Source organism: Zootoca vivipara, chromosome 2, assembly GCF_965207765.1.
Source record: "Zootoca vivipara chromosome 2, rZooViv2.hap1.1, whole genome shotgun sequence".
Taxonomy (NCBI): Eukaryota; Metazoa; Chordata; class Lepidosauria; order Squamata; family Lacertidae; genus Zootoca; species Zootoca vivipara.
Genome location: NC_142584.1, coordinates 52,725,670 through 52,752,486, shown reverse-complemented (window position 1 = coordinate 52,752,486; position 26,817 = coordinate 52,725,670). Strand labels below are relative to the sequence as shown.

General features: G+C 41.5%; 1 protein-coding gene across 4 annotated transcripts in view; it reads right to left on the bottom strand.

Moving 5' to 3' along the window:
- The window catches only part of AFF4 (ALF transcription elongation factor 4), a 56,213-nt gene extending 33,250 nt beyond the window's left edge, over nucleotides 1-22,963 (bottom strand). The window contains exons 1-4 of one of the 4 annotated variants that reach the window (XM_035105382.3): nucleotides 22,645-22,963; nucleotides 9,101-9,188; nucleotides 8,554-8,680; nucleotides 3,130-3,918 (exon numbers count right to left, since the gene is read on the bottom strand). In XM_035105382.3, coding sequence (XP_034961273.2) covers nucleotides 3,130-3,918; nucleotides 8,554-8,680; nucleotides 9,101-9,105 — 921 coding nt within the window. In that variant the 5' untranslated portion in view covers nucleotides 9,106-9,188; nucleotides 22,645-22,963. Of the gene's footprint in view, nucleotides 1-3,129; nucleotides 3,919-8,553; nucleotides 8,681-9,100; nucleotides 9,323-22,644 lie in introns of those variants that run through there. The other 3 variants (XM_035105383.3, XM_035105380.3, XM_035105381.3) reach the window with 3 other exon arrangements.
- Nucleotides 22,964-26,817: the final 3,854 nt, after the last annotated feature.

Sequence of the window (26,817 nt, the reverse complement as noted above, 5' to 3'; positions counted from 1 at the left end):
TATGGAGGAGGACAGGGAAGCTTCTCTCCTCCCCTCCCTCTTCCATTTATTTTAAAAAACAACCAAGGGCTTTTCCATATGACCTGTTTGTTGGCATTCAAACTCAAAGCTTTTAGTCTTTATCATCCAGACTTCATTGAGCAAGCATTCATTCCAACTTGCTTGTGGAGGGTGTTTGCAGGTTTTTCCATTGACAATTTGTTCATCCCACAGTTCTCAGTGGATTTCAAGTTTCCAAACAACACAAAGTTCCAATAAAAACAACAAAGTGGTTTTGTTGCACTAGGACAACTCAGCTCTTTAATCCACTTTAATTGTGCCAAACTTAAAATTGCAATATGCTCTTGAGTCCCCTGTCCTGAGGTGCCAAAATTTAATCTTTTTAGCCATTTCTGGACACCTAAAAGCAGCCATTTAACATTTTTCTCTATCCCCCCATAACCAGCCAGAAACAACCCCCAGACAATATGGCTGCAAAAAGAAGGAGCTATACAGTTGAGTACAAGAAAGGAATTGTGGAGGACTCCCAGGGCAAGAATCTTACAGCTTTCTGCAAGGAGAAGAATTTGGATATCCGAATGGTCCAAAAATGGCGGGCAGAATACGATAACCTCAGTCTACAGGTGGTCATAGGAAATGCTAAGAAGCGTAAGTGTGGTGCAGGTCGGCAACCTTCAGTTCCTGAGCTGGAAGACATGATCAGTGAGTGGATCGCTGAAAGGAGAGCAAAGGCTTTGGTTGTGCGCAGGGCTGATATTCAAGCATTTGCCCTAGCAATGGCATCACAATTTGAAGTATCCCCTGAATTCAAAGCATCACAACACTGGCTGGATGGCTTCCTTCAGCGATATGAACTGTCTCTCAGAAAATCAACAACACTGTTTAGGTTGGAAGATGCTGAAGTTGTTAAGCGAGCACTTGCATTCAAGTCCTTTGTTGATGGCATCGACTTTTCTAAATACCAACTTTGCAACATGATTGCTATGGATGAAACTGCAGTGTTTATGGGCCAAGGAGCCCAAACAACAATTGAACAGAGGGGTGCCTCCTCAATCTACGTTCCCTCCACTGGTCATGAAAGTTCTCGAGTTACCTGTATTTTGGCAATTCGTCTGGATGGAAAGAAAGCCACACCTGTTATCATCGCTAAGGGCAAGAAAGATAAGATTGAACGTGTTTCTGGCATTTATGTTCTGGAATCCGAAAAAGCCTGGTGCACACAAGCAGTTATAAGGAGGTGGCTTGATTTAATGCTGCCACTTGTTACGCGAGGTGGTCAAAGAGGTCTGCTAGTCTGGGATTCAGCCAGCACTCACCGCGCTAAAGACATGAAGAAGTTCCTTGCAGAGAGAAGAATAGATCAAATAATGATTCCTGCAGGAATGACTGCCTATCTGCAGACTCTTGATATTGCAATAAACAAGCCATTCAAAGACCATTTGCGTATGGAAATCAACGACTACATTGAAAATAGAATGACAAGAAATCAGCGTGGAAACTTTGTGAAACCTAACCTGCAAGAGGTCGTGAATTGGGTGAAGAATTCATGGGATAAAATCACTGAAAGTGTTGTTGCCAATGCACTCCGAGCAGGTTACCTGGATAAGAGGTGCTCATTTACTGAGAGCTCTATCGCTCAACATGAAAGATTGGGGCCAATGGTTCTAAAGGAACTGGAATTGCAAGAAATGAAGGATGGAATTCCGGGTTTGGAGTGTTATGATGATGTTCCAGAAGAAGACGACTTAACTATAATTGAATAAATGTTGATTGTTGTATGCTCCAGAAGAAGATGACTTAATTTTAATTGAATAAATGTAGATTGCTGTACCGTACCATACTGATGCAATAAAAATAAGACATCCCACTGAAAGTAAGCCACCCTGTGTTTTTTTGAGGGAAAAAAGTTATAAGACGGTGTCTTAAAAAAGGGGAAACACGGTAGATCCACAAACATCTTTTCATAACTTGTTCACACCTTTGTATTTCTCATAAAAGTTCCCTAAAATGTATGCAGCTGAGAGAAACTATTGTTAACTTTTTATTTTTTGAGAAAAATGGTAATCTAAGCAATGTAATTTTAATGTTCCTGTTCCATGAATGTTTTGGTAGAACCCAGTTTCTCATATCCATTTCTTTTTGCACTGTCAGATCCAGCACAAAAAAAGGAAAAAGGAAAAAGTAATCTATGAAGAATTAAATGCCCATATGAATACTGTTTCATACTTGAAATTAAATATCAGATAGCATCTTAATTATATCTTAAAGTGCAAGACATTACAGAACAATGACAGGACACATTCTCTCATTTTTTCTTTTCAAATGGGGTGTTATATCCAAGTCTGTTATATCCATAGTTGACCCACTGAAATCTATTCAAATTAACCTTTAATAGTTCAATTACACTGTTTTCAATTATTCTGCTCTGAGTATGGCCAAGTGGGAGGGTTGTATCCAATACTGTCTGTGTGTGAGCAGAATGGACGTTTGCTTGTGCAATGCGACTTCATTTGCCCCTGCAGTCTCCTGAACTCCCCCTCAAAGCCTGGAAACCCTCCAGGAAAGTGTTTTGGGCACCGGAGGGGGCGGGGCTTGCAGAGGAAGGAAAGGAAGGGAAAGTCCTGTTGTTCAAGTGCAAGTCCATTAATGAAGCAATGAATTCCAACCATTCATTTGTGAATGGGAAGTAGATGAAGCTGCTATACGCTTGTTAATAAAACAACGTTATTAAAAGTTAATATTTAGCACAATGTTATTTTCCACTATGACTGAGCAGATCCTCAGCCTGAGTTATAAATAAAATAATAATAATAATAATAATAATAATAATAATAATAATAATAATAATAATGTCACATTAGTGTTTATTTAAAGCTGAAAGCAAAAACATGTGCTGGGCCAGTCCAGCATAAATGCCCAGTTATTATAATCTTGGCAGATCAGAAAGCTACAAATCCTTCAATTGTCAAAGAAACTGAAATTGAAAGAAATTCTTGCATTTTAGTTAGGTGTGTTCCTTACATACGACTCAGATGTCAATAAAAGTATTTTTCTAATCAGTCTCTCTTATCCATGGAATAAGCGCAAATGAGCTTTAATATATACATATATATATATTAGGCAACTTACATCAAGCGGCTGAGACGGAATTTTCAGCTTTGTTAGATGTGCTTTGCCAGGTTTCAGTTCATTCATATTGTTGCTATGTGTCTGGCTACTGTAGTGTTCAGAAGATAGCTTTGGTTCCATGGACTCCTGACCATCCATAGGCCTTACATAGGCAGTAGGCTTCTGCAACATTGTGTTAGATTTAGACATAAGTGAAGGAGGGAAAGCCTGACTACCACTAGAAAAGGAAGGTACACGGGAGGGTGAGTCCCAGTTGGCATCAGGGTCTCGCGGAGATTTGGAGCGCTGATGTTCCTTGCTGTGATGATCATTTCCATGAGACCTGGAATGACTGGAGTTCAGAGAAGAAACAGCAGGTGGTTTTCCAGGGCTGGAAGAACGGGACTTTGAATGTTCAGATCCATGCTGGGCTTTTTTACGGCTACTGCTGCTCCCACTACTGCTATACGAGTCACGCTCATGCCTTTGCCCACCACTGCTAGTGTTATTGCCACTGTTGCGCTGGCTACCATGTCCACTCTGTAAACCTATGGAACGCTTCTGCGACTGGGAAGAAGTGCTAGGCGCTGGACCTACAGGCGTCCATTTGCTGCTCTGATGAGAGCCAGTACTGTGCCTCTGATCACCAAAGAAACTTTGGTTTGATTTTTCATCTGTTGTTGATGGTACTGTTGGTTTAGGAATTTCAACAAGCTTCTGGAGGGACCGGTCACCTATAAAATCCTTCATTTCATCATAGTTTCCAAGCATGCTTTGGATACGGCTAGATAATTTATCTTCTTTGCTGGTCTGTGTAAGGAACAAAAACATGATGCAGACATTTATTTTAAAATACACTCCTTCTGCAATTAAACTTTTGGGTCAGCTGATTGTCCTTATGATAACATATATTTGAAATTTATCTACATAATAAAGCGGTCAGTCTTTATTTTGCACCGAAAATAAAATTAACTTGGGAACCACTTAATCCGCCATCCACAATGGCTAATGCTTACTGATTTCACCAAAATTCATTTTGTCATGAATATACTAACAGTACTGTGCACTTTTATTGATTAATTGCCACCAGTAAACTAAAGTTTAATTAACTGATGAGGCTCCCTCTATTGTTTATTACTAAAACCAATATAAATTATATCTAGCTCTTCAATCATATTGAATCATATTGTTTCTTACTAGAAGATGGAATACTCCACAAACTCCATATTCATGACAAAAATATTCAAGATCCAGCAATGACTGGTTGTTTATTAAATTACAATTTATTCCACTCCTGTGAAAGTCCTTTCCTTTGGAAAGCTCAAAAGAAGCCTCAGTTCAGATGTGCAGTATAAATAATATATTAGAAACATCTCTTTTCTAAAACAGAAGAATATTTTCATATCATACTGACATCCTATACAGCAGGGGTGGCAGACTGTTTTCCCCAGCAGTCTAGATCAGTATCTGCTGTACCCACCCACCCCCCAGCTAAATCTGAGTTGTGGGTGGGGCTACCCATCTGTTAGTCAAAGGTGAGCCCCTCTGAATATGTGCTCCCAGTGCGCTTTAAAAGGGGCTTGATTTAGCAGCAGGAAGCAGTTTCAACTAACTGTCTCCCATTCAACTAAAGTCTCCCATTTTAGCTGTGGTTTCAATGCAAACTACTTGCTGCTCCTGGAGCATGTCTTGTTCCAGCAAAGGAACAAGAGGGAACTCACTTTAAGGTTCCAGTTGTTCCTTTGATACCACATTGATATGGTTCCTCACCCCTACAGTACAGAAACAACACTTGCAGTTAAGGAATCCAACAGCGTAGTCATTAGGAAATATCCAACACTGCACCAGTGGAATACCCCTTTCTTTTGTCCTCCCCTGCAGCCTTAGTGCTCTCCAATGTACTGGAGGGTTCCTCAACTCTCTAGAGCAGACCTTGGGGGGGGGCATGCAGGGAGCTGTAGGAGGAGAGAAGTCACACTGTTCTTGCAGAAATATGTTCCGCTTGTGAATTGGCACCATTGGATATCACCAATTACAGTCATACCTCGTGTTGCGTTCTGCTCTTCTTACGGACTTCAGCTTACGAACGTGGCAAACCTGGAAGTGTTTACTTCCGGGTTCGCCACCCACGCGTGCGCAAAGTGTAGAGATCGCTTCTGCACAGAGCGATCTCTGCGCTTTGCGCATGCGTAGTAGCGATCTGCACGCACACGCAGAAGTGTTCGATTGCGCCACACACATGCTTCGAAGAGGCGCTCTAGTTGCAAACTTTTCGGGGTGTGAACGGCACCCCAAAACGGATTAAGTCCACAACTAGAGGTACCACTGTATATTTATCATTCCAGTAATGCAAAAATGATTCTCTGTAAAACCCTAACCAGATTTTCCTTCTAACTCTACCATTCACCAAACAAAGGGGCCATGACAAGCGGTCCCTCTACATGTCTCTCAACCAGAATATATAAGGGTCTTTCCTGGTTCTGCTAAGTAACTGTTCAAAGGACCAAAAGGCAAAATCTCAATTTACAGAGGCTTTCAGGATGCTTTCTTAGGAATTCCCAAGACGTCACATTCATTTAGGATTTGTATGGCTCTGAGAGCATAATGAGAAAGGCTCTAAAACAGGCATCCCCAAACTGCGGCCCTCCAGATGTTTTGGCCTACAACTCCCATGATCCCTAGCTAACAGGACCAGTGGTCAGGGATGATAGGAATTATGGTCCAAAACATCTGGAAGGCGGAAGTTTGGGGGTGCCTGCTCTAAAAGCTTCTTATGCTAGAAGACACAGTTTGAAAACTGATTTTTGCACATTTAGAAACCAACCAGACTTTTAAAAGTAGTAAAACTCAAGAAATAAAGATTAATAGATAATAAAGCCTCTTAAATAACTGAAGCTCATTTATTATTATAATCTCTACTCACATGCCTATCAGGTAATTTAAGCTGCACTCCTCTTACTTAGTATTTCAGTACACTGTACTGTATACTTTCCATCATGCAGGTACTTTTAAAAAACAAGACTAAAAACATAAATGACTACTTTCCCTTCTTTCAGCTTCTTCTACTCCTATGAATATTTTTAAAGGATGGAAGAAGCAAGGAAGATTTCAGTTTTTCTTTCTGTCCAGTGACTGTTAGTCAAAACCAGCACTGGTCAATTCAGAAGGAGGTGAATTCAGCCCTTCTAGAACTGCCCCCGTTTCCCAGGCCAATCCATATACAGTGGTACCTCGGTTTATGAACACAATTGGTTCCGGAAGTCTGTTCATAAACTGAAGCGTTCATAAACTGAAGCGAACTTTTCCATTGAAAGTAATGGAAAGTGGATTAATCCATTCCAGACGGTCCGCAGAGTACTTAAACTGAAGCGTTCATAAACTGAAGCAAACTTTCCCATTGAAAGTAATGGAAAGTGGATTAATCCGTTCCAGACGGGTCCGCGGAGTACTTAAACTGAAGCGTTCATAAACTGAAGCATGGGTTTAATTGGTTCCGGAAGTCTGTTCATAAACTGAAGTGAACTTTCCCATTGAAAGTAATGGAAAATGAATTAATCCGTTCCAGATGGGTCCACGGTGTTCATAAACCGAAAATTCATAAACCGAGGTGTTCATAAACCGAGGTTCCACTGTATAACATGGCTAAGCGCCTATACTAGAGCAGTGTTACAGATATCTTAAGTGGCATTTTTAAATGTAATGTGGCTGAAGGAGGAACAAGATCAGACAGACAGGTCATTGTGCCCTCCTTCCCTCATGTTTCATGTATTATTATTTAAGAAATTTATACCACACTTTTTACTATGTATCACAAAGCTGCTTACAAAAATAATTAATGAAGCATGAAACCGAAAAAAATTAAAACATAGATTAAAATACAAGAGAGCAGAAAACAGCACCCATAATCAGGGCCGTCTTAAGCGCCCCTGGCGCCGTGGAGCGACGGATCCCTCCAGCGCCCCCCCTGCCCCGTTTCCCAGCGCGGTGGGCGGGCGGGCGCAGCGCGGCTGCCACAGGCAGTGCTGCGCGGCGCCGCGGCGGGCGGGCACAGCGCGGTTGTCGGACCAGCGGAGTGGCCGGCCAGCGGGCGCAGCTCGCGGCGCCCTCCTGGCGGGCCAGCACCATGGTGCCGCCGCCGGGGGTCTACCTAGAGCCAGCCCTGCCCATAATGCAAACACCTCCTGAAAGAAAACAATTTTAACCTGATGTACACACAAATGGCAAAGGAGACAGCGGGTCTCCTCACCCCCACCGTACCATGGATAGCAATGTATTCTGTAGGCTGCCTGATATCAAACGTTTACTAATTAACACAAATCCCTTCACCATACGTATTTTTTGTAATAAACAGCACACACTTTGAGACAAGCACCTTGAATGAGTCGCTAACTACTAAAAATCACAGACCAAAATTAGATGGTATTGATTGTCCAGTAACCACACCTTGAAGAACACAGAGAAGATATATGGTATTGAGAAGGAAGGGAAACATGTGCCCAAGTTAACTTTAAATTCAGGGATATGCAGAAAATATGTCACTGTTAGTGAAATGCACAAGCTAAATGACACACAACTTAAAAAACCTTTAACCAATCTGTTGCCAGAAAGAGAGATGTACGGGGATACTTTGTAGCCTCACAAAAACAAGTCAGTATTTAAAACAAAACAAAACCCAAATTTCTCAGACTGACAGTATTTCATAACCCAGTCTTCCTTGTAGTTTGGTTTCAATCTTACCCACAATGGCTAAATTAGATTTAACTGCATGAACAAAGCAAATTAGCAATATTAACTAGTGAACCATACACTAGACTAAAAACATCAAGCTCTAACAATTACTTGTAATTAACAGACTATTGTCTACAAAGCTCAAAAATGTTAATATGCTGTATTACTCTTTTACTACAAAGGCAAGAGTACTTTATAACAATTATCTGTTCAAATACTTTAAGGCTCTAATTCACATTTATCATATCTATAATTTCACATTTAGGCTGTTCAACTGCAAGCTGGTTTCAAGTGTGGATAGTTATTGATATTAGCGTAATGAGATATTTAATTCTTTCTTTTTTAAAAAAATGTTGATACAGTGTCCTTGTATTAAAACCAGAGCAGTCATAAAATTCTAGTAATCTTATATTTCAGCAATATTACTTTTAAAATGTTCAAATCATAACAACAAAACTCCGAGATTTCTTTATTTTTTCTAGATCTACCGGTAGAGCACAAGGTCTTAATCTTTTCCACAGTCAAGTCTCTTGTAGACTCTAGCCTACATCATAGGAATTTTGAGGATGTAAGACTTGGAACCACTATATAAATGACATTTCTTCATATTTTAATGAAACCATATGATACCGAAGTTGTATTACAGGAAAAAAACTCAAACCATTTTAATTTGGAGTGAGATAAAAACTGCATTTTTAAAAAACCTCATGCACTTACAACTTTATATGGTTCAGCAAAGAGAGGAGAGTTAGGTGGAAAGGCTTCTTCACCCTGCTGAATTTCTTGATTACGCCTCTCTCTTTCTTTGATACGCAGCGCATTCCGGTCTTCACAGTTCATGTTGCTATGAACAAAAACAATTTGATTACCTAAATGGTACAGAGGTAAAGGAACTGATGAAGGGTTGTCCCCTGGACAGTCTTTTGAATCCCCCTCCCCCTTAATACCCTCTGGTGCATTCTTTTTAAGATAGGGAATGCCTCTCACTACAACTTGCCTTACAGATATGACACTGGTAAAACTTATGCAATTACTTTGATATGTAAAACCACAAAGCATTATTTAAACGAACTCCTACTCTTAGATCATGTTACCTGCATAATTAAAATAGGCCGATCTAGAAGAGAATCAAAGGTTTTTATCAAATTAGACAAGTTATTAACTTCGGCTTTCTATTTTTTATGGTTATTCAAATCACCTCCCACCAGCCAGCCTATGAACACACATTCCCATATACAACAATTGCCATCTACGTTTGATCTACCTCATTTTTCTTTCTTTCTGTCCCCAACAGAGCCTCCTTGGTGTCCATCCTCCGTAGCATGCTCTCAGCTTTGCTGTTTCTAGGTTCCCTAAAAATGACATTTCTACTCTAAATACACATTTCAGTAAACATCTCCAAATTTACAACAACCTCTAAAAATGCCTACACTTCCTCCCTGAATTGGAGCTTCTCATCCTTTTGGGTTAAGAACTTGGAAGGTTTCCCTTATAAAACAGGCTTACTGACATCTGACATAACAGAACACTGCTTTAATTTGACCTACTGCTCTAAATACAGTGGTACCTCTACTTACGAATGTTTCTACTTACGAATGGAGCTTCGTCCGCCATCTTGGATGCGGTTTAGATAGGATTTTTTCTACTTACGAATTTTTAGATAGGATTTTTTCTACTTACGAATTTTTTCTCCCAATGCATTCCTACGGGATTCAACTTACAATTTTTTTCTACTTACAAATGTGCGTTTGGAACGCATTAAATTCATAAGTAGAGGTACCACTGTATAAGCCATAAATCTAAAAGGATTCCCCTTAAGGTCAATGAAGCATCTAAGTTAAGAAATAAGATTCTACTTACAAGAAAGTTTGTGAACGCGGTGTGCTGAGTGCAAAGTCACACTAAGATTGTATCATGTTCAGAACACTGCCTTACTTTCAATTAGGGCTGAATTTTAGTTTGGATTTCCAAGGTGAGGGCAGGGTAGACAACAAATTTGGAAGGGGGGGTTAATTCACAACGGCCACCAGTTTTCTTTCCCAAAAGTCCTCTAGAGCGATACCATGTGCAACCTGCCTCCATCTAATTTTTGGTCATTGCCCCCTCCCACTGCAGCCCGTGTCACATACTGGGCCTTTCCTGAGTCCTGCAACCTTCAGTAGATGAGTACACTTCTGATCACAAAGCTGGATACCTCTTAGGTCAACTTCAATTAACACTTTTTTCACAATAGTTTGACTTCTGCCTAGGCTGTCAGTCTGTTATAAGCAGAAGGATGTTAAGTTGTGGAATCTCCATGAAATTCACTTACCTTATACAGTGTGGGTGGGGAACCGTAGGCCCAGAGGCCAAATATAGCCCTCTAAGCCTCTGTCTCACCCTTGGCATTCATCCTGGGCAAGTCCCTCTCCCCAGTCTACACCCCTCCCCAGGCCTGCTCTGCACCCACATTTGAGTGCTTCTGCCTGGCTGGAATATGCCCTTGACTTCTAATAATGCTTCTTGGTAACCTAGATGGAGGGTGTGAGTGGGTGGGTATAGAACCTCTGACTTTTGTGTGACTGGATAGTAGCCTACTATAGAAGACAAGAGTCACAATCCATTTTTGCCTCTGGCCTCATCCATCAGTGGCATGAAGCCCCCAGAAGTTCTTCCATGAGAAAATGCAGCCCTCAGTTCCCCACTCCTTTTATAAAGAGAGATTATTTAATCTGCAGTATCTTCTAAACACATAGGTATGCGCCCGCTCCAAGATTTGCAGAGCAATAAGTTTAACTGCCACTAATAACCACTTGATGGGGCACAGTGAAGAGCTTCTTCACAAGAAAAATCTGTCTGATGGCTTATTTCACAGAATATTTATAGTCAATCCACTCCTCCCTGTTACAGATTGAGCCAAGTAAACTCTCAAAGGTTCTGGAAAGCTCACAAAAGTTCATCACAAAACAGAATCTTGCCTAACCATTAACAGCTAGTGGAATAAATCTCACTTTACATATTTTGTATAATCCCTTGCCTTCTCAGTAACACCTTCCTTTATAAACTAGAATATAAGTAATGGATTATATCTAATGCTTAGTGTGCAGCATTATTATCACATAATGGGACTTCCCCTCCCCTCCCCTCCCCACACACCATCAAAATATTCTCCAGAGGGTACTGCAACCCACTAGAGCGGATGTGGAGGGTATGCCAGGGCTGCAAGGAGGAGGAGAGAAGGGGAAAACTTTGTTGTGCAAGTGGAAGTCTGCGGAATACCAGTGTTGGGTACAACCCAGCATTTTTAAACAGAATGCACCATTTTTCCAGAATGCGAAATATTACTATGCATATTAATGACAGAATGCATTAGGAAATCATGAAATTGCTCTAGCTATATTTAGCTTTTATATTAAAAAGTATTATTTGAAAGGCAAACAACTTAGTAACTTTAATTAACCTTTAAGCAGGCAAAATGGCAACAGTTATTTACTAAATTAGAAGCTTTATAACAAAAGCAAAAGCTTTAGAAAGCAAATTATCTTTAGAAACCAACATTGGAGGTGACTTTTCAAACCTTAAGCTTGTCCTCAGGCAAATATACTTGGAAGGTAGAAGGATAAACACCACTGAAGATCAAATGAGGTGACACAGTAAGTGTTAAAACCAGAGTTAAATACCGGTACACTCTTTCACTGCCATCATCTATTGAAAGGTTGATTTTGAAAAATTAAACTCTACTTACAGTATTTATTTTAAAGCTGCAAGACTAAATCATTGTTAATGAAGAAATGAGAAACAGTCATCTGAAGTAAGGTGACTTCCAAATATAACTCAAAACCAAGATGAAGTAGTTTCAACACATGCAACAACAGATTTATTGCATACAGTACTTTACTGCAGTATGCTATATTGCATAAGGTAAAGGTAAAGGAACCTCTGACCATTAGGTCAAGTTGTGACCGACTCTGGGGTTGCGGCGCTCATCTCACGTTATTGGCCGAGGGAGCCGGCGTACAGCTTCCAGGTCATGTGGCCAGCATGACAAAGCCGCTTCTGGCAAACCAGAGCAGCACACGGAAACGCTGTTTACCTTCCCGCTGTTGTGGTACCTATTTATCTACTTGCACTTCAATGTGCTTTCGAACTGCTAGGTTGGCAGGAGCTGGGGCCGTGCAACAGGAGCTCACCCCGTTGCGGGGATTCAAACCGCCGACCTTCTGATTGGCAAGCCCTAGGCTCTGTGGTTTAACCTACAGCGCCACCCGCGTCCCAATATTCTATATTGCATACTGTAACTTTAATAGTATGGTTATCCTAGTACTTGATATTAAATACATGAAGATGGGTTATATTTGGGCTTTTCATTTCTTGATGTGGGAAGGCAACGCAGTGGGAGGTCTGGTTCGATACTGATATATTTTGGTGCTAAAGTTGGGGTGGAACTGTGCGTCCTGAATAGCATGCAATTAACACAGTGAAGCAGAGAAGGCAGCAACTTGCAACTGTGAAGCCTGTGGTTCTAGGTAAAGAGCCACAAATTATTTGATTGCCTGATTGAATTCTGCAATTCAAAACTACTAATTTTTCACTAAGAAAACCAGATTAATGTTGAGAATCAGGTGAGGGGGGAGCAACAGCATATACATGACCCTATACACATTCACTTCGAAGTAAATCCCACTTATTTCCATTGTGCTTACTCCGAAGTATACACAGAATTGCAAACTAAGAAATTCTAAGAAGCACAGAACACAGTGTATCTACATAAGTTAGTATTATAAACTAAACTGTACTTCTTTGTTTTACTTTCAATTACAGTGGTGCCTCGACTTACGAATTTAATCCGTTCCAAAGGCACCTTCGTAAGTCGAAAAATTCGTAAGTCAAAAAACGCCATTGGAAACGCGATTTCCCATAGGAATGCATTGAAAACGGAAAGATTCACAAGTCAAAGCAACCCTATCTAAAAATTCATAAGTCGAAAAATCCCTATCTAAAACCGCCACGGTTTTTTTCCGGGTGTCGAGACATTCGCAAGCGCGCGGCCATTACGCCCATTCGTAAGTCAAAAAATTCAGTTGTCGAGTCGTTTGTAAGTCGAGGTACCATTGTATAGCTAATCAGCTTGTTGTGTTGTCTGGCACATCAAATTGTGGGGAAGACCATTGATGAACAATTCTGAACAAGCTACCTTCAACCTGTTGTTTCTGAAGCTGGATTATTTAAACTAACCATACTTACTGCTATTCCAGTAATCAAAAACTATGATTAACTAAAACTGAAATATTACTGACAGAAACAATAAAAATGATTGCATACTGTAGCTTACATAGTAACTCTGATGCATTCATATTAAGGTTTATTGCCTGCATCTCAACACAAGACTTACAGGTGTTGAATTAATAACAGAAGAACTATCAAGAGAAGCCAGCAACTATCAATACCTGACATGTTCTATGACAATGAGAACATTTATTCTGAAACACTTAGAATTTTGCCCAAAGGCAGAAGTTTACATATCAATCTTTAAAATAAAAAAAATTCCTTCAGTAGCACCTTAAAGACCAACTAAGTTCAATGTAGTTCAATACTTAGTTGGTCTTTAAGGTGCTACTGAAGGAATTTTTTTTATTTTACTTCGATCCAGACCAACACGGCTACCTACCTGTAACCAAATCTTTAAAAGTCATTCTACCTTCATTTGACAAAACAAAAACAAAAAAACATACATCACACATACTAGGAAATTGGTAGGATGAAGGATCAAGCACCATTTCTGGATGTGGTTTCATTTCCTCCTACTCATCCCTGTCATTACCCAAGTTCTAAACCAGGCATCCCTAAACTGCGGCTCTCCAGATGTTTTGGCCTACAACTCCCATGATCCCTAGCTAACAGGACCAGTGGTCAGGGAAGATGGGAACTGTAGTCCAAAACATCTGAAGGGCCGAAGTTTGGGGGTGCCTGTTCTAAACTATAGTACTGTCCTCTTAAGAACATGGGAAATTGCTATACTGAGTGATACCATTGGTCCATGTAGTTCAATACCATTCACACCAACTGGCAGTGGCTCTCCAGGGTTTAACACTTTCAGGGAGTCTTTCCCAGATCTATGTCAAGATGTCAGGGATTTAACCTGGAACTTTTAGGATGCAAAGCACATGTAGCAAAGGATGCAAAGCACTGAGATATAGCACAGTGCTATTCAAATCAAATGAATGTATAGCCGACTGCCATGTTTCATGCCCAAAACACAAATACATTCATTCACGCTTTCAATGTATATGGCTCTTAGAAAAACAAGATTAAAAAATTCTATTAAAAATGGTAGTGGGTTTTGAAGTATCTCCTTGAGAGGAAATCACCATTTCAGTGGTCTTGAGGGCTTTTGAATGGTTTGTTGTTTAAATGCTTTCATAAGCAAAAGCACATTCAGTGCCAGTGAACTAGACATGGTGCAACATGAGCTATGTTTGCCAATATTTGGCTATGAATGATAAATAAGCTCCAGCACAGCTATAAATAACTAGCTCTTTGTTATTTAACAGGATGCCTATCCACCTAACTACCACCAGAAATAGTTAGCAGAAGTACAGCAGATCTAAGAAATCATTTCAAAATACCATGTAAATGCTGAGCTAATGCATTTCTACACAAACTTGTATAATCTAAAATGAGCAAATTATTTATTTCATTTATCAATTGCTTTTTACAATAAAGTCTCAAAGCGACTTGACAAAAGTATGTAAAAGACAATTTAAAACAAGGAAAAAACCTAAAACAACTGAAAATACAAAATCCACAAAATGTTAATCCAGCAGCATATTATTAAGGACTAAGTTCTACCCTCCCTTCTAAAATATGAGCACCACCCTAGGAGGCAACATTAATTAACTGAAGGCCTTTAGATCATTTCTGATATAATATATGCTTCTGAAAGCTAAGGGCAAATACATTTGCTCAGTAAGATATTAAAAAGTCTTGAAAGAAGTGATGTAATATCTTTTAGCTTAGTATCCAATGGTTGGCTCTGATGCACAGCAAACTTGTATCAATGCAGGTACTGTATCTATATGATATATACAGGCACTCATGTCAGCGTCACAGACTGCCTCACTAGTAGCAATGATGTTGGCACAGGGCTGTTCTAATCTTGCACATAAAGGGGGCTTTTTAAAATCGTATTTCAGCTGAAACTGCCAGGAATGTAATACGCAGAATAAACTTAATAACAGAGAGCATGAGGGCTTAGTTTGCAATTAAATGCCATAATATGTTATGTTTATTTCTCTCACCTTTAATACCAGGTCTGAAGCTCGGTCACTTTAATAAATATCAGTTTATTTGATAACAGGATAAAATATGGCTTCACGTGACATTCTTTGTCAAATAACTGCCCTGTTTTAAACAATTTAACAAATTAAAATAATTAAAATCTCAATATTATGAGAGTATCAAAGATGACAGTTTCTCTGTAAGTGGAAACTTTTTGTTCCAAAGAGGAAGCATAAAAATGCTGCCAACTTGCTTGGTTGCAGTTATGAGATTCCCCAATCATGATAAGCCCAGCTGACTGAAGTTAGTAAAGTTATAGTTGCACTGGTCTATTTCCAAAAGTGTTTCTACTTCACTCAAAATACACAGGATTATTCTAGCCTGGCTGTTCCTTGTTTCACCAACAAAGCAAAAATCAAGCTAAAAGACAACAAAACAACAGTCAAAGCTGGCTTCATCCACTTTCATTCTGAAAGCTCTAATAAACCTTTATCAGCTTTGTCTATCACTGAAATAAAACAAACTGTCTTTGGTTTCAACAGTTTCCTGTTCAGTTATCCTTATACCAGTGGATGACTTGAGCTTCACTTAATTCATAGGACCTACAGTATTCAGGACAAAAGCCACAAAAAAATTAGCTTATCAACACTATTTGGAGACAAACTGAATATTATTCCAGAGAATTTGATATTTAGGGTCATATCCAGTGTTAGTCATACTCAGAATGTACTTAAGTTATACAAGTTCACTGATTTCAATGGCACTAATCTGAGTATGACTTACTTAGATATCACTCTTAGTTCTTGTAGTTACAGCAGAATGATTACTGTACCATGCAGAGTTTCTGTGGGACACGCTTTTACATGCCCAAGTACATAGCTCTGACAGTTCCTAATGAATTGTCTTATTTCCATAATTAGGTAAAGGGTAAAGGGACCCCTGACCATTAGGTCCAGTCACGGACGACTCTGGGGTTGCAGCGCTCATCTCATTTTATTGGCCAAGGGAGCCGATGTTTGTCCGCAGACAGTTTTTCCGGGTCATGTGGCCAGCATGACTAAGCCACTTCTGGCGAACCAGAGCAGCACACAGAAACGCCGTTTACCTTCCCGCCAGAGCAGTACCTATTTATTTTGTGTGTGCGTGTGTGTGCGTGCACACACACACACACCCCTGCTTCTTCTGGCACTCTGCTCCGTTTTATGTTGTTGTATAGGAGGGCACTTTGCCTCCTCCTCACCTAGAACTGAAATCAAGGAGGCTGTCAGTGGAAGGTTGGGTTGCTATGATAGTCCGCTAAGCTTCTGTTCTGGACACACACAGAAGAGTGCTTTGTTCCTTGTGTGGCTCAACAAAGGAACATAATGAGCTGATGAAGGGACACAGGGACCCATGCCTTTACTGACAAGCCTTCTGTGCTCAGCAACCAGGCAGTGAAGCCCCTTTCTGCACATCTGGCACAGAATCCAGGTGAGGAGTGAACAAGGCAGAGAACATTGTGTGTGCCCTCCAATACAGTAGTCAGCTTCATTTCAAATGTTTTCCTCACCTACCTTACACTCATAAGAAAGGCTAGCAAGATCCCTCTCCTCTACCAACTCCTCTTGTAAGTAAGTACAAGGCAGGCTGGTAGGTTGGTTATTTATTTATTTGCAGGCTAGTAACTTTGAGGGGTAATTCAGAAGGCTGGTATAAACATTGCCTTACTTCCACTTCTTTACAGATTACCCAGTAAATCTTATACAAATCCCTCAATTCCTCAATCCATTTCTGCCTAAGTGGCTGCATTTCTTTCCCCCATTTATAAGTATGCAGCTTATGCACCTCCCATAGCATGATATCTATGGTCTGTGCCAAATAGAACATGCCTATTGACTCAAAAGATTTAATCATACCAGCAGATGTCTTCTAGCAAACCATACTTGTTACTGCAATAAAATGCAAAAGCAAAGCATAAATTAAGCAGGCTTTTCATCAAACCACTTTGACCTGAAGGAAAAATTCTTCATCAATCTAAGACTGAGCAACAAACCATGACTACATGAACACATTCCAGTTGTTGACAAACAACACTTCACCACTTCACCACAACGTTATTCCTTCCTACTTGCCAATATTGCTATCTTATCTGAAAGCAGAATAAGGAGGGGAAGCATATATTCAATACTGCTTCAACAATAGACAAAAAGTCTCTTTTATATATAGGACTATGTGAGCTATTATATATATTCACTATGTAAAATATGAGAAGGATATAAATAGGTACCAGCTTTTCAGAATCATGGAGGCAGCCTTTGCCGAAGTTTTATATTCACAGTGGATTGTATCCAGTGGTATTGCTCAGCTGACAGTTAGACTTCAATCAGTGATACTGGGAGGAAAGTAATTTCACCCCCAAAAGGTATTTATTAAAGCAGTGGTTCTCAAACTTTTTTCTCTGTACCAGAGAAAATTTGCTCGTGCCACACCAAATTTTTTATTTATAAGAAACAACTCCTAGCAGTGTTTGATTTATAACACAGAATACAACTATTTTATAATATGATTGTGGGACATCCAGAAATTGTAAAGCAATGCAGCTACATGAGAACTTGAATAACTCCCAAAATATAATTATAAAAGACAACTAGGATTGTCCTCAATATTCTTGCTCTCATTTTGGAAAAAAATTATCCATAGTCTGAAAATTAAAAAATATTATTATGGTACTATACTACACTGAAATGTTTAAATGTTTATTTGATTGAATCTTCCCACTATTTGTTGTTGTTGTTGAGTCGTTTAGTCGTGTCCGACTCTTCGTGACCCCATGGTCCAGAGCACACCAGGCACTCCCTGTCTTCCACTGCCTCCCGCAGTTTGGTCAAACTCATGTTCATAGCTTCGAGAACACTGTCCTACCATCTCGTCCTCTGTCGTCCCCTTCTCCTTGTGCCCTCAATCTTTCCCAACATCAGGGTCTTTTCCAGGGAGTCTTCTCTTCTCATGAGGTGGCCAAAGTATTGGAGCCTCAGCTTTAGGATCTGTCCTTCCAGTGAGCACTCAGGGCTCATTTCCTTCAGAATGGATAGGTTTGATCTTCTTGCAGTCCATGGGACTCTCAAGAGTCTCCTCCAGCACCATAATTCAAAAGTATCAATTCTTCGGCGATCAGCCTTCTTTATGGTCCAGCTCTCATAAGGAGCTGGACCATAAAGAGCTTCCCACTATACTTGATGTCAAATGCCACACCATTTGAGAATCACTGTATTAAAGGTTTTTAAAAAATAAAACAATTCAAACACAGTGTGGTTTAAAAGGTAATGTATATACAAATGCAAAATATATTTTCCTGTTACAATACAATGATCACTAAGCAAAACAATGCATAGGTAATTTCATATCCATGTAACGCCACACTGTCATATGGTGCAGTGGATGCAGGTGAGGATCTACAGTTATTCATATAACTTATAAAATAGGGCCAGACCTTATCAAACCTGTCATGTTTCACAGTGCTGATACCTAGATCTCCTTTTCACATCTCCCGAAGAGGTCTTGCATTACCCATTGACTCCTCAATAAGCAGTTTGCAATTTACAAAGGCAGACCCTCTCAGTCCCTTCTTGACAGACTGGAGGATCCTCTAGAGCAGGCATCCCCAAACTTCGGCCCTCCAGATGTTTTGGACTACAATTCCCATCATCCCTGACCACTGGTCCTCTTAGCTAGGGATCATGGGAGTTGTAGGCCAAAACATCTGGAGGGCCGCAGTTTGGGGATGCCTGCTCTAGAGAGCAGGGGTGTCCAACAGGTCAACCAGGATCAACTGGTCGATCCCCGGAAGGTTCCAGTCGATCGCGGTCTCCTTTTCCTTTGTGTTGTCATCAGAGCATCTGGCCCCACCCCGTCGGCCTGTCCTCCATTTTCGCATGATGGCTGTAACGGAAGACGGACTTTTCGCTGTGAAGCAGATTGCTTTCTTAGCGATCTTTTGGTGAGCGAGTTTTGTCCTTTCCTCAATTTTGACATCTTCTTCCCTAAAAAGAGCTCAACAACTGTGAGTTCAACCCCCCAAAAACGGGGTATGCTCAACAACTTTGTCCCGAAGCCCCCCAAAATGGGGTAGATCACTGCCAGTTTTTTATTCTGTGAGTAGATCGCAGTCTTTTGGGAGTTGGACGCCCCTGCTCTAGAGCAATCTTTTTTGGGAGGGGGGAAACAGAGGGAGGTTTCCCTCCCTTTCCCTCTGATGACAGTCTTACTGTCAGCAGAATCCCACTGGAAAGTCTTACTGTCAGCAGAATCCCACTATATTTGCTGCACCATGGTTTCTGGCCCAAGCTCATGTCAGAAATTTTGTATTAGTTTGGTATTTATTAGGATATTATTTAAACACTTTAATAGTGGCAGTTCATGTCATTAGCATATCCAAACATTACTAAATGGGAAACAGCTGTTGATTACGCATATAGTTCATTGTTAGTTGCATGTTCAAACTAGGATAACCTGATTCTTTAAACAGAAGATAAATACTTTTGATTATTATAGTGTCAGTGAATAGAGTGCCTTGCACAGACAATCATAAAAGGGCAGGGTACACTCTATGGGAAATATTATGAGAACCAGGGTGCTCCAGGACATAAAATGTTGGAACTGGACTAGGGATGCCTATGTCTATTCACTGACCTCTTCATGGGCTTGCCACTTGCTACTGGGAAGTCACATATTTTAAAATTACAATGACTGCAATCTGCCTTAGAATAACTAAACAGTGAGAACAAAGCAACACACACACACTGGCAGGGATCTCCTGTCAGGAAGTATATAGACCCTTCATCCAATTTTTAGCCTAACCGAGACAACTCCCTGTCTCCCAAAAAATGCATTTGACAAAGATCTAAGGACAGGTTTTAGTTCACCATACCATCAGTTTAGAACTGAAGATGAGGATAAAATCACTAAATGGATTCCCTGCTGCATACCAGTTAAACTGCAATTTAACTAATTCCAGGTCATTTCCCCTAGAAAGCATATATACTTTGCAAATTAAAAATCACACACATTATATGTAAGGAGAGGAGAAATAGTTTTCTAATTCAAAATTATCCAGAAAACCTACATCAACTGGTGCTGGCCACCTGACCTGGTTATCAATATACTGACGACAACCATCAACTCCAGGTGAAGCAGTGTCATCTCTCTATTTGTCTGAGGTCAGTGATAGAGAAGATGAGGGTGAATAAACTTAAGTTCCATTCAGGTAAAAAACATAAACCTATATATGTTCCATGATATCTTTAAGGAGGGGGCGATTTGGACTTGCAACCCCTTTGCCCCTGTGTTGAAGGCCAAATTTAAATTTGCTCCACCCTAGAGGCTATTGTGTGCAGAGAGAAAAACATATGGGCTTAAGAGCTTAAACTAGAAACCAGCCCCCACTTGTGGCTACAGCAGCTTTGGGACAAGATTTAAGTCAGGAGGAAATCATAACTTTATTGACAATAAACAGTGTAATCGCATAAGTATTGGTGGAGTCTTTGTTAAACTTCTGTTCTGGTACATCCCATAGTAATATTCAAGTGCATACAGAGTAAGCTAAGAGGCTCTTTAGCCTTAATTTTGTGATATATAGAAAATTTAGTCCAAACAAATTGTGGTGCTTAGGTTATGAACTCACCGTCACTTAAAGCAAAGTATTTAAATTTAAACTAGCTTAATCCTATTATCTTCAATAGGATTCAACAGATTTAAATCCAAATGTCCCCATTAAATTATCAGCCTGATAAACAACAGTCATTTGCTGAAGGTAAGAGGCACAGTAATAAACAAAGGAAAGAAGTATGATACTTGTCTGAGCAATATTTTCCTTGGACTACTTTTTGCTGAATGACTTTCGTTCCTCTCACTCTCAACACCATACATTTCAAATCACAGTGCGGGGATACTGTCCTGATTCCTTAAGGGAATATAGTAAATTGTAAAATGTTTCTTTTTCACATTTTCCAGAGTCAAGCTCTTTCAACTGATAAGGAAGTAAGTCTAACATCTCATTTCTGTCTAGAAAGAGATCAACACAACTGAAAGCCTCTTCTATCAACACTGCTGGCCCAGAGCTGTATCATCTAAGGCTTTCTGGATCCCATCCAAACTATAGCTACAATTCCATACTTGTATACAAGCAATTTAAATACTTTTTTTGCACAAGTAATTATGATTGTTCTTACTCAGGTGTACATATTGAGAACAACACAACACATGAACTGTGCCAGCAGGAGTTCCAGTGATAGTAGACCTTTGCGGAAGGACTGCTCTGTTCACAATTACCCAATTCACATGTTGTATTTGTTAATACTCATTCTTAAGGACAGTTGGGATGTCCCACAAATACAGAACTTGTATTATGTAAACCTGCCCTCAGTATTACAGTTAAGAGTTAATAGTTATATAGTTAAGAGGTATCTTATCCATTGTACACTGGAGAAGACATTTCAAATTCAGATTCTGTGTGGGGTAACAGAGATCAAGACAGTCCTTCCTTCAAATGGTGAGACTACTGCAGCTTTGGGTACAGTAACAAAAGAGATGGTGAAATCCCCTTATCACTTTTAGAGGAACCTCTGCTGACTTAATAGTTTTTGAATCAAAAGATAGGATCTGCCAGAAAACTCACTACAAAACAATCTACAGAGCTACAATCGCTTTGCCTCATCTGTCTTAAGAGCTACTCAGTATTTCAACAACATAACAAACTGAGCAAACTGCTGACCTTAATCACTAGAGTGAGTGGGATTAAAACCCAACTATTGCAATAGAGGAGGTGGTGGTGGTCTAGTTAGCAAAATCATCCGAGAACGATCTCAGATGCACATTTATCTCAAGCTACTGGCACTTTTGGGAAAGAAAGGCAGTGCCATCACATCTCTGCTTCCTTCCTTCGAACACACAATGTATACAATGTATCATCAGAAGCCCTCACGCGCGTGCATTTATGTGATACGGCATATATATGTGGATGGCGGGGGGGGGGGGTGGAGAGAGAGAGAGAGAGAGAAGCGCTAGTAACCAGGTGTGTCTATCCCGATGCTAGCAGTCATTCTGGGGATGCCTCGCTTAAGGATGAAGTACAAGCGACAGATTAGGAAAGGGATCCAAGGAAGTGGAGCTCCCCTGAATTTCGAAGGAGGGAGGACGGGACAAATCCGGGGCGTGGGAGAAGCGAAGAAAGGAAGCCCATTCAAGTAGAGAGGGAGGAGCGGAAGCAGAAAATGCCTACCCATCCACCACCACCACCCCTCCCGGAAGAAGAGGAAAAGAGCGGGGGAGATACATCCTGAGGCGACTTTCGACGCTTTCTATTTGGGGGGGGGGTTTCTGGGACGGGGCTGTAATAAGAGCCTGTTGCCCTCGGCAGCGAGGAGGGAGGGGCCGTCTCATCCATCCCCCGGGAAGGGCTCGTTCTTCCCGCTACCTTGGGGGGGGGGGAGCGGGGCCTACCTTACCTTGCCTCGCCCCAGCCCAAGTGCCACCGAGAGCGGCGCCAGCTCAGCCCCGAGGCTCCCGGCTACTCACCTCCGCTGGCTCCTTCGCTATACCCCGACCATTTCTCGGTTGCCGCCACCGCCGGGCGGGCGTGAGGAGAGCCAGGAAGGCCCCAGAAGAAGCAGCCGCCGCCGCCGCCACAGGCGAGAGGAGGGGCAGGCCGAGGGAGATCACCGCGGAGAGAAAGGCGCGGAGGCGGAGTTCCATCTCCGGCTCCCCCGCCGCTCCATGTCTGGAGGCCGCCGAGCCGGGGCTGCGCTGAAACGCGAGAGGGCGGCGGTGTCAGGGCCTCCCCTACGACGCCAGTCTCAGCCGCCGCCGCCTCCCTTCTCTTTCCCTCTCTGGAGTCGGATTACCCAGCAGCCCCCGCGGCAAGCACAGCCCCACCGCCCCAAAGCCCAGCAGCTGAGAGGAGGGGCCTAAGACCTCACCACGTGACCCCTGGCGGAAAGCAGCCAACGCCGCCGGGAGAAGGCGAGCACCGCCCTCGCCCAGAAAGGAAGCGCAGGCGGATTCGGGCACGTCACGTGACCAGGGATCTTTTCATTTTCTTTTTTTAAAGTCGATGATTTAAAAAACTGTTGCTCTCCCGCGCCCTCTACAGGGGAGAGTCGGAGCAGCAACGTGGGCGCCTGCGCTGTGGTCGATCCGGGCGGATGCGGCGAAGTAGGGTCTGGGTTTGCATAGGAGTCTGGGAGTCCCACTCAGAGCATCCGAGGGATGGAGTCCTGCAACGCTCATGGGCGAGTAAGCGGGTTAAACGCATGTCTAGCCGCCATTGAGGAATGGATTCAAATCGGGTATGATGCGCAATTCTTCCACGCAAATGCCCAAGGAGGTCACTGCTTTGTGCAGGAGGGCTTCTCCTTCAGATTCCCTGCAATATCACTAGCCGCCGCCTCTTTCTCCGCAGTTATTTGCCTGCCCGTTTTGAGAAAGAGAGATCCCCTAGACAACATTTTATAGGTGCAACGGGCTCAAATCTCAAGAAAGAAAAAGTTTGTAACAATATCCAGCTTAAAGAACAGAAGTAAACATAGGCTTTTCTCTTTTTTTCTGGATGTTCTAAAACCATTTTTGAAGAGAGGGCACTTTGCTTGCAGTGCACTGACAGGATGGACAGGAATAACAAGATCCTCCTTCTGTTCATGAACCTAAAAAGACAGTTGCCTCACCCTGCTCAAATGCCTCAAAAAAGAGAGGAAGTGTGTGGTCATACAACAATGGAATTTCACATTAGAGTATGGTTACCAGTTTTTTTCCATGAATCTGGGGACACTTTTTTTTTTTTGAAGCTGAGTAGCAACAGGGAGTCAATAGTGGGGATGGTGAGGCAAAAGATCCTGGGCCCAAGCATACATGCATATTGTATAAAGGTGCAAAGCCCTTTTGCACCCTGTGAAACATAAATGCACATAGTTTTTAAACAACTGTGCAACAGCCGCCCACCTGCAACTCCCGAGCCTCCCCCGATCAGTGAAAACAAAGGGGGAATGGGGCAGGAGATCTTTACCGCCGGATGTCACCAGTTCCCCTTCACCACTGCCTACAGCAGTGGTAGCAGCAGCAGCAGTCAGCAGCCCAGAGCCAGCCTGGTAGCACAGTTGGCTCTGGCTGGCTTCAGGAGCTGCTTGCTGCTCGCTGCCGTGGTGCCCACCAGTTTGCCTCCCGGAAGTCCCCATATGATGTGTCTTGTGTGCAACACATATGGGAACGTCCGGTGAGGAAAAATGGCGGACGCCACGGCAGCAAGCAGCTCCTGAAGCCAGCCAGAGCCAACTGCGCTACCAGGCTGGCTCTGGGCTGCTGAGGCTGCCGCTGCCACATTTCCTGGGGAGAGATTTGCAAATCTGGGGACTGTCCCCGGGGACGTCTGGTAACCCTACATTAGAGTCCACTAACACACTGGCAATACCATAAATCCACAGGTGCTGACTAGAAATCTACAAAAACCAGATTATTTACTGAAAAACATTGAGTAAATGCAAACAAACAGCCAGTTAAGAGCAAAACAACACACAGTATTTATTGTTCTGTACCGCACACACGCACACCCCTTAGTTTAGGGACAGCTTTTTACAATGTCTGTTTCCTTGTGAGAGCCTTATGGAGAATGATGTTGTTTCAACAATATCTGTCTGCAAATACACATTGGGGTAGGGTTGGACTGGACACCTAGCATTAGCTTGTGAAGCAGAATTGACTTTCTCAAAAGAAACAGCATACTTCTTTGAACCCTGTCATTCAATGTCCTCTTTTGTCAGCCAACTGCAGAATTCTGTTTCTCTTTTGCCGGCTACTTTCAAGAATGTCAGCCTATTTCCTTCAGCATAACTGCCCCGCCCCGCCCCAATAGGTGAGGTTTATCTACGTAATATAGCAAGCAGTCATCAAGGTAATCAATAAAGTATCAGTGCAAACAACAGAGGATAATATTCTACATTTTCCCTCTATGAATGTCCACAAGAAATAAAACTATCTTCAACAGAGACTGCTGCTTCTATATTTTATAACAATTCCAAAGACTAAATCTATTTGTTGGAAGGGCTTCATCAATTAATGTTCTAAAGAGCAGGAAGTGATCTTTTACTCCCTACCACATGGTTCCCATTTAATGCCCACATTTCTCTGCAACTCTAGCTACTGGAAATATAGCGACCACAAACAGTTGGTAGACATAGGAAAATATCTGCACACACAAAATTGCTTTCTTGTGGTATATAGAAAACAAATCACACCAGTTGTTATATTTATTTCAGATGAGGGGAATCAAAAAAATATGTACATCATTCAAGAAGTAAAAATCTTAACGTGTTTTATAACAATAGAGATGCAAAATACAAGGGGAAGAAAATGTCACTTTGATTCACAGCGTGGAATCCACCCCCCTTTCTATAAAGAGCCTGGTATTCAAATGACCCCCTGCAGTTAGTGATAGCAAGACAGAGCTTGATAGAGACCCCAAAGGGGTTAACAGGACTCCACATTCTGTCAGCATCTCTGCATACCATGCGCTGGTCTCAACTGCCCTAGGTTAGATTAGGATATTAATTGGCCTTGACAGAGACAACAACACCAGCTTATGAATTGCTTTCATTCCCCCCCCTTTGATGTTCTTTGTCCTCTCCTGTAATTAATTATTGAAACAAATTCAAATTGTTTGTATGATATATAACTCATTCCCAGGCTGAAAAACAACAATTAAGGTTCAAAAACAGGGTACAGTTCAAGTGATTTTAAACCACTCTGTAATGACTTTAACAAATCAAGAGGTATGTTTAAAAGGGTTCTGAATACATATTCTAGAAATAAAAACATGCAAACCATGCCACAGAAGACTTCATGAGAAGGAAAGCCTCTATGGTAGGTTCCAGTGTACATTCTTCAAAGTGTCTGCGAAGCTGTATGATGCTCAGTGTTGAACACTAAAATGAATGCCTCCAAGTCTCCAAATGGCTATCAATAACCCATAAAATCAATGCAATAAGATCTATTCATCAAATAAAGTCTATTCATTTTCTCAGTGGAATGAGTAAGGTTGAGTAAATTAAAGTTCAATTAACAACATCTCTTTAACATGATCAACTTAAGTACACAGGACTTCATTCACAGATAATTAAAACCTGCTCCAGAGTTTCTATGTCTTCAGCAAACATTGTTGAACCCCCTACAGTACATATGAGATACTGTAATCTATCTGGTAAGGTATATATATTTTAGGTAACATGAATAGCTGGAAGTCTCTTTTGCAGTGTTTCTCAACCAGTGTGCCTCCAGATGTTTTGGGACTACAACTCCCATCATTCCTGACCACTGGTCTTGCTAGCTAGGGGTGATGGGAGTTGTAGTCCCAAAACATCTGGAGGCACACTGGTTGAGAAACACTGCTCTTTTGCACATAAGCAGGAAAAGCCACATCGACATTATCACTACAATGAAGTATGTTTATCTCTTTAGGCAGGAAAATCAGACCTGTGAGAATCCATCCCATTTGCAGCCCAGGCAACCTTGAGGAAAAATGGGTTAGTTGAATCATTTTCATGCTTCACATTTAACTGTGTGGTTGATGCCTAATCTTCACTGGGATAATTTCCAGCAGGTTTGATTACACTGACAAAGTCGGCATGAAACCTGAATAAGCCACTTAACATTTGGGAAAAGCATATAGTACCATCATTTCCAGGCAGTGGCAGTTCAAAATGA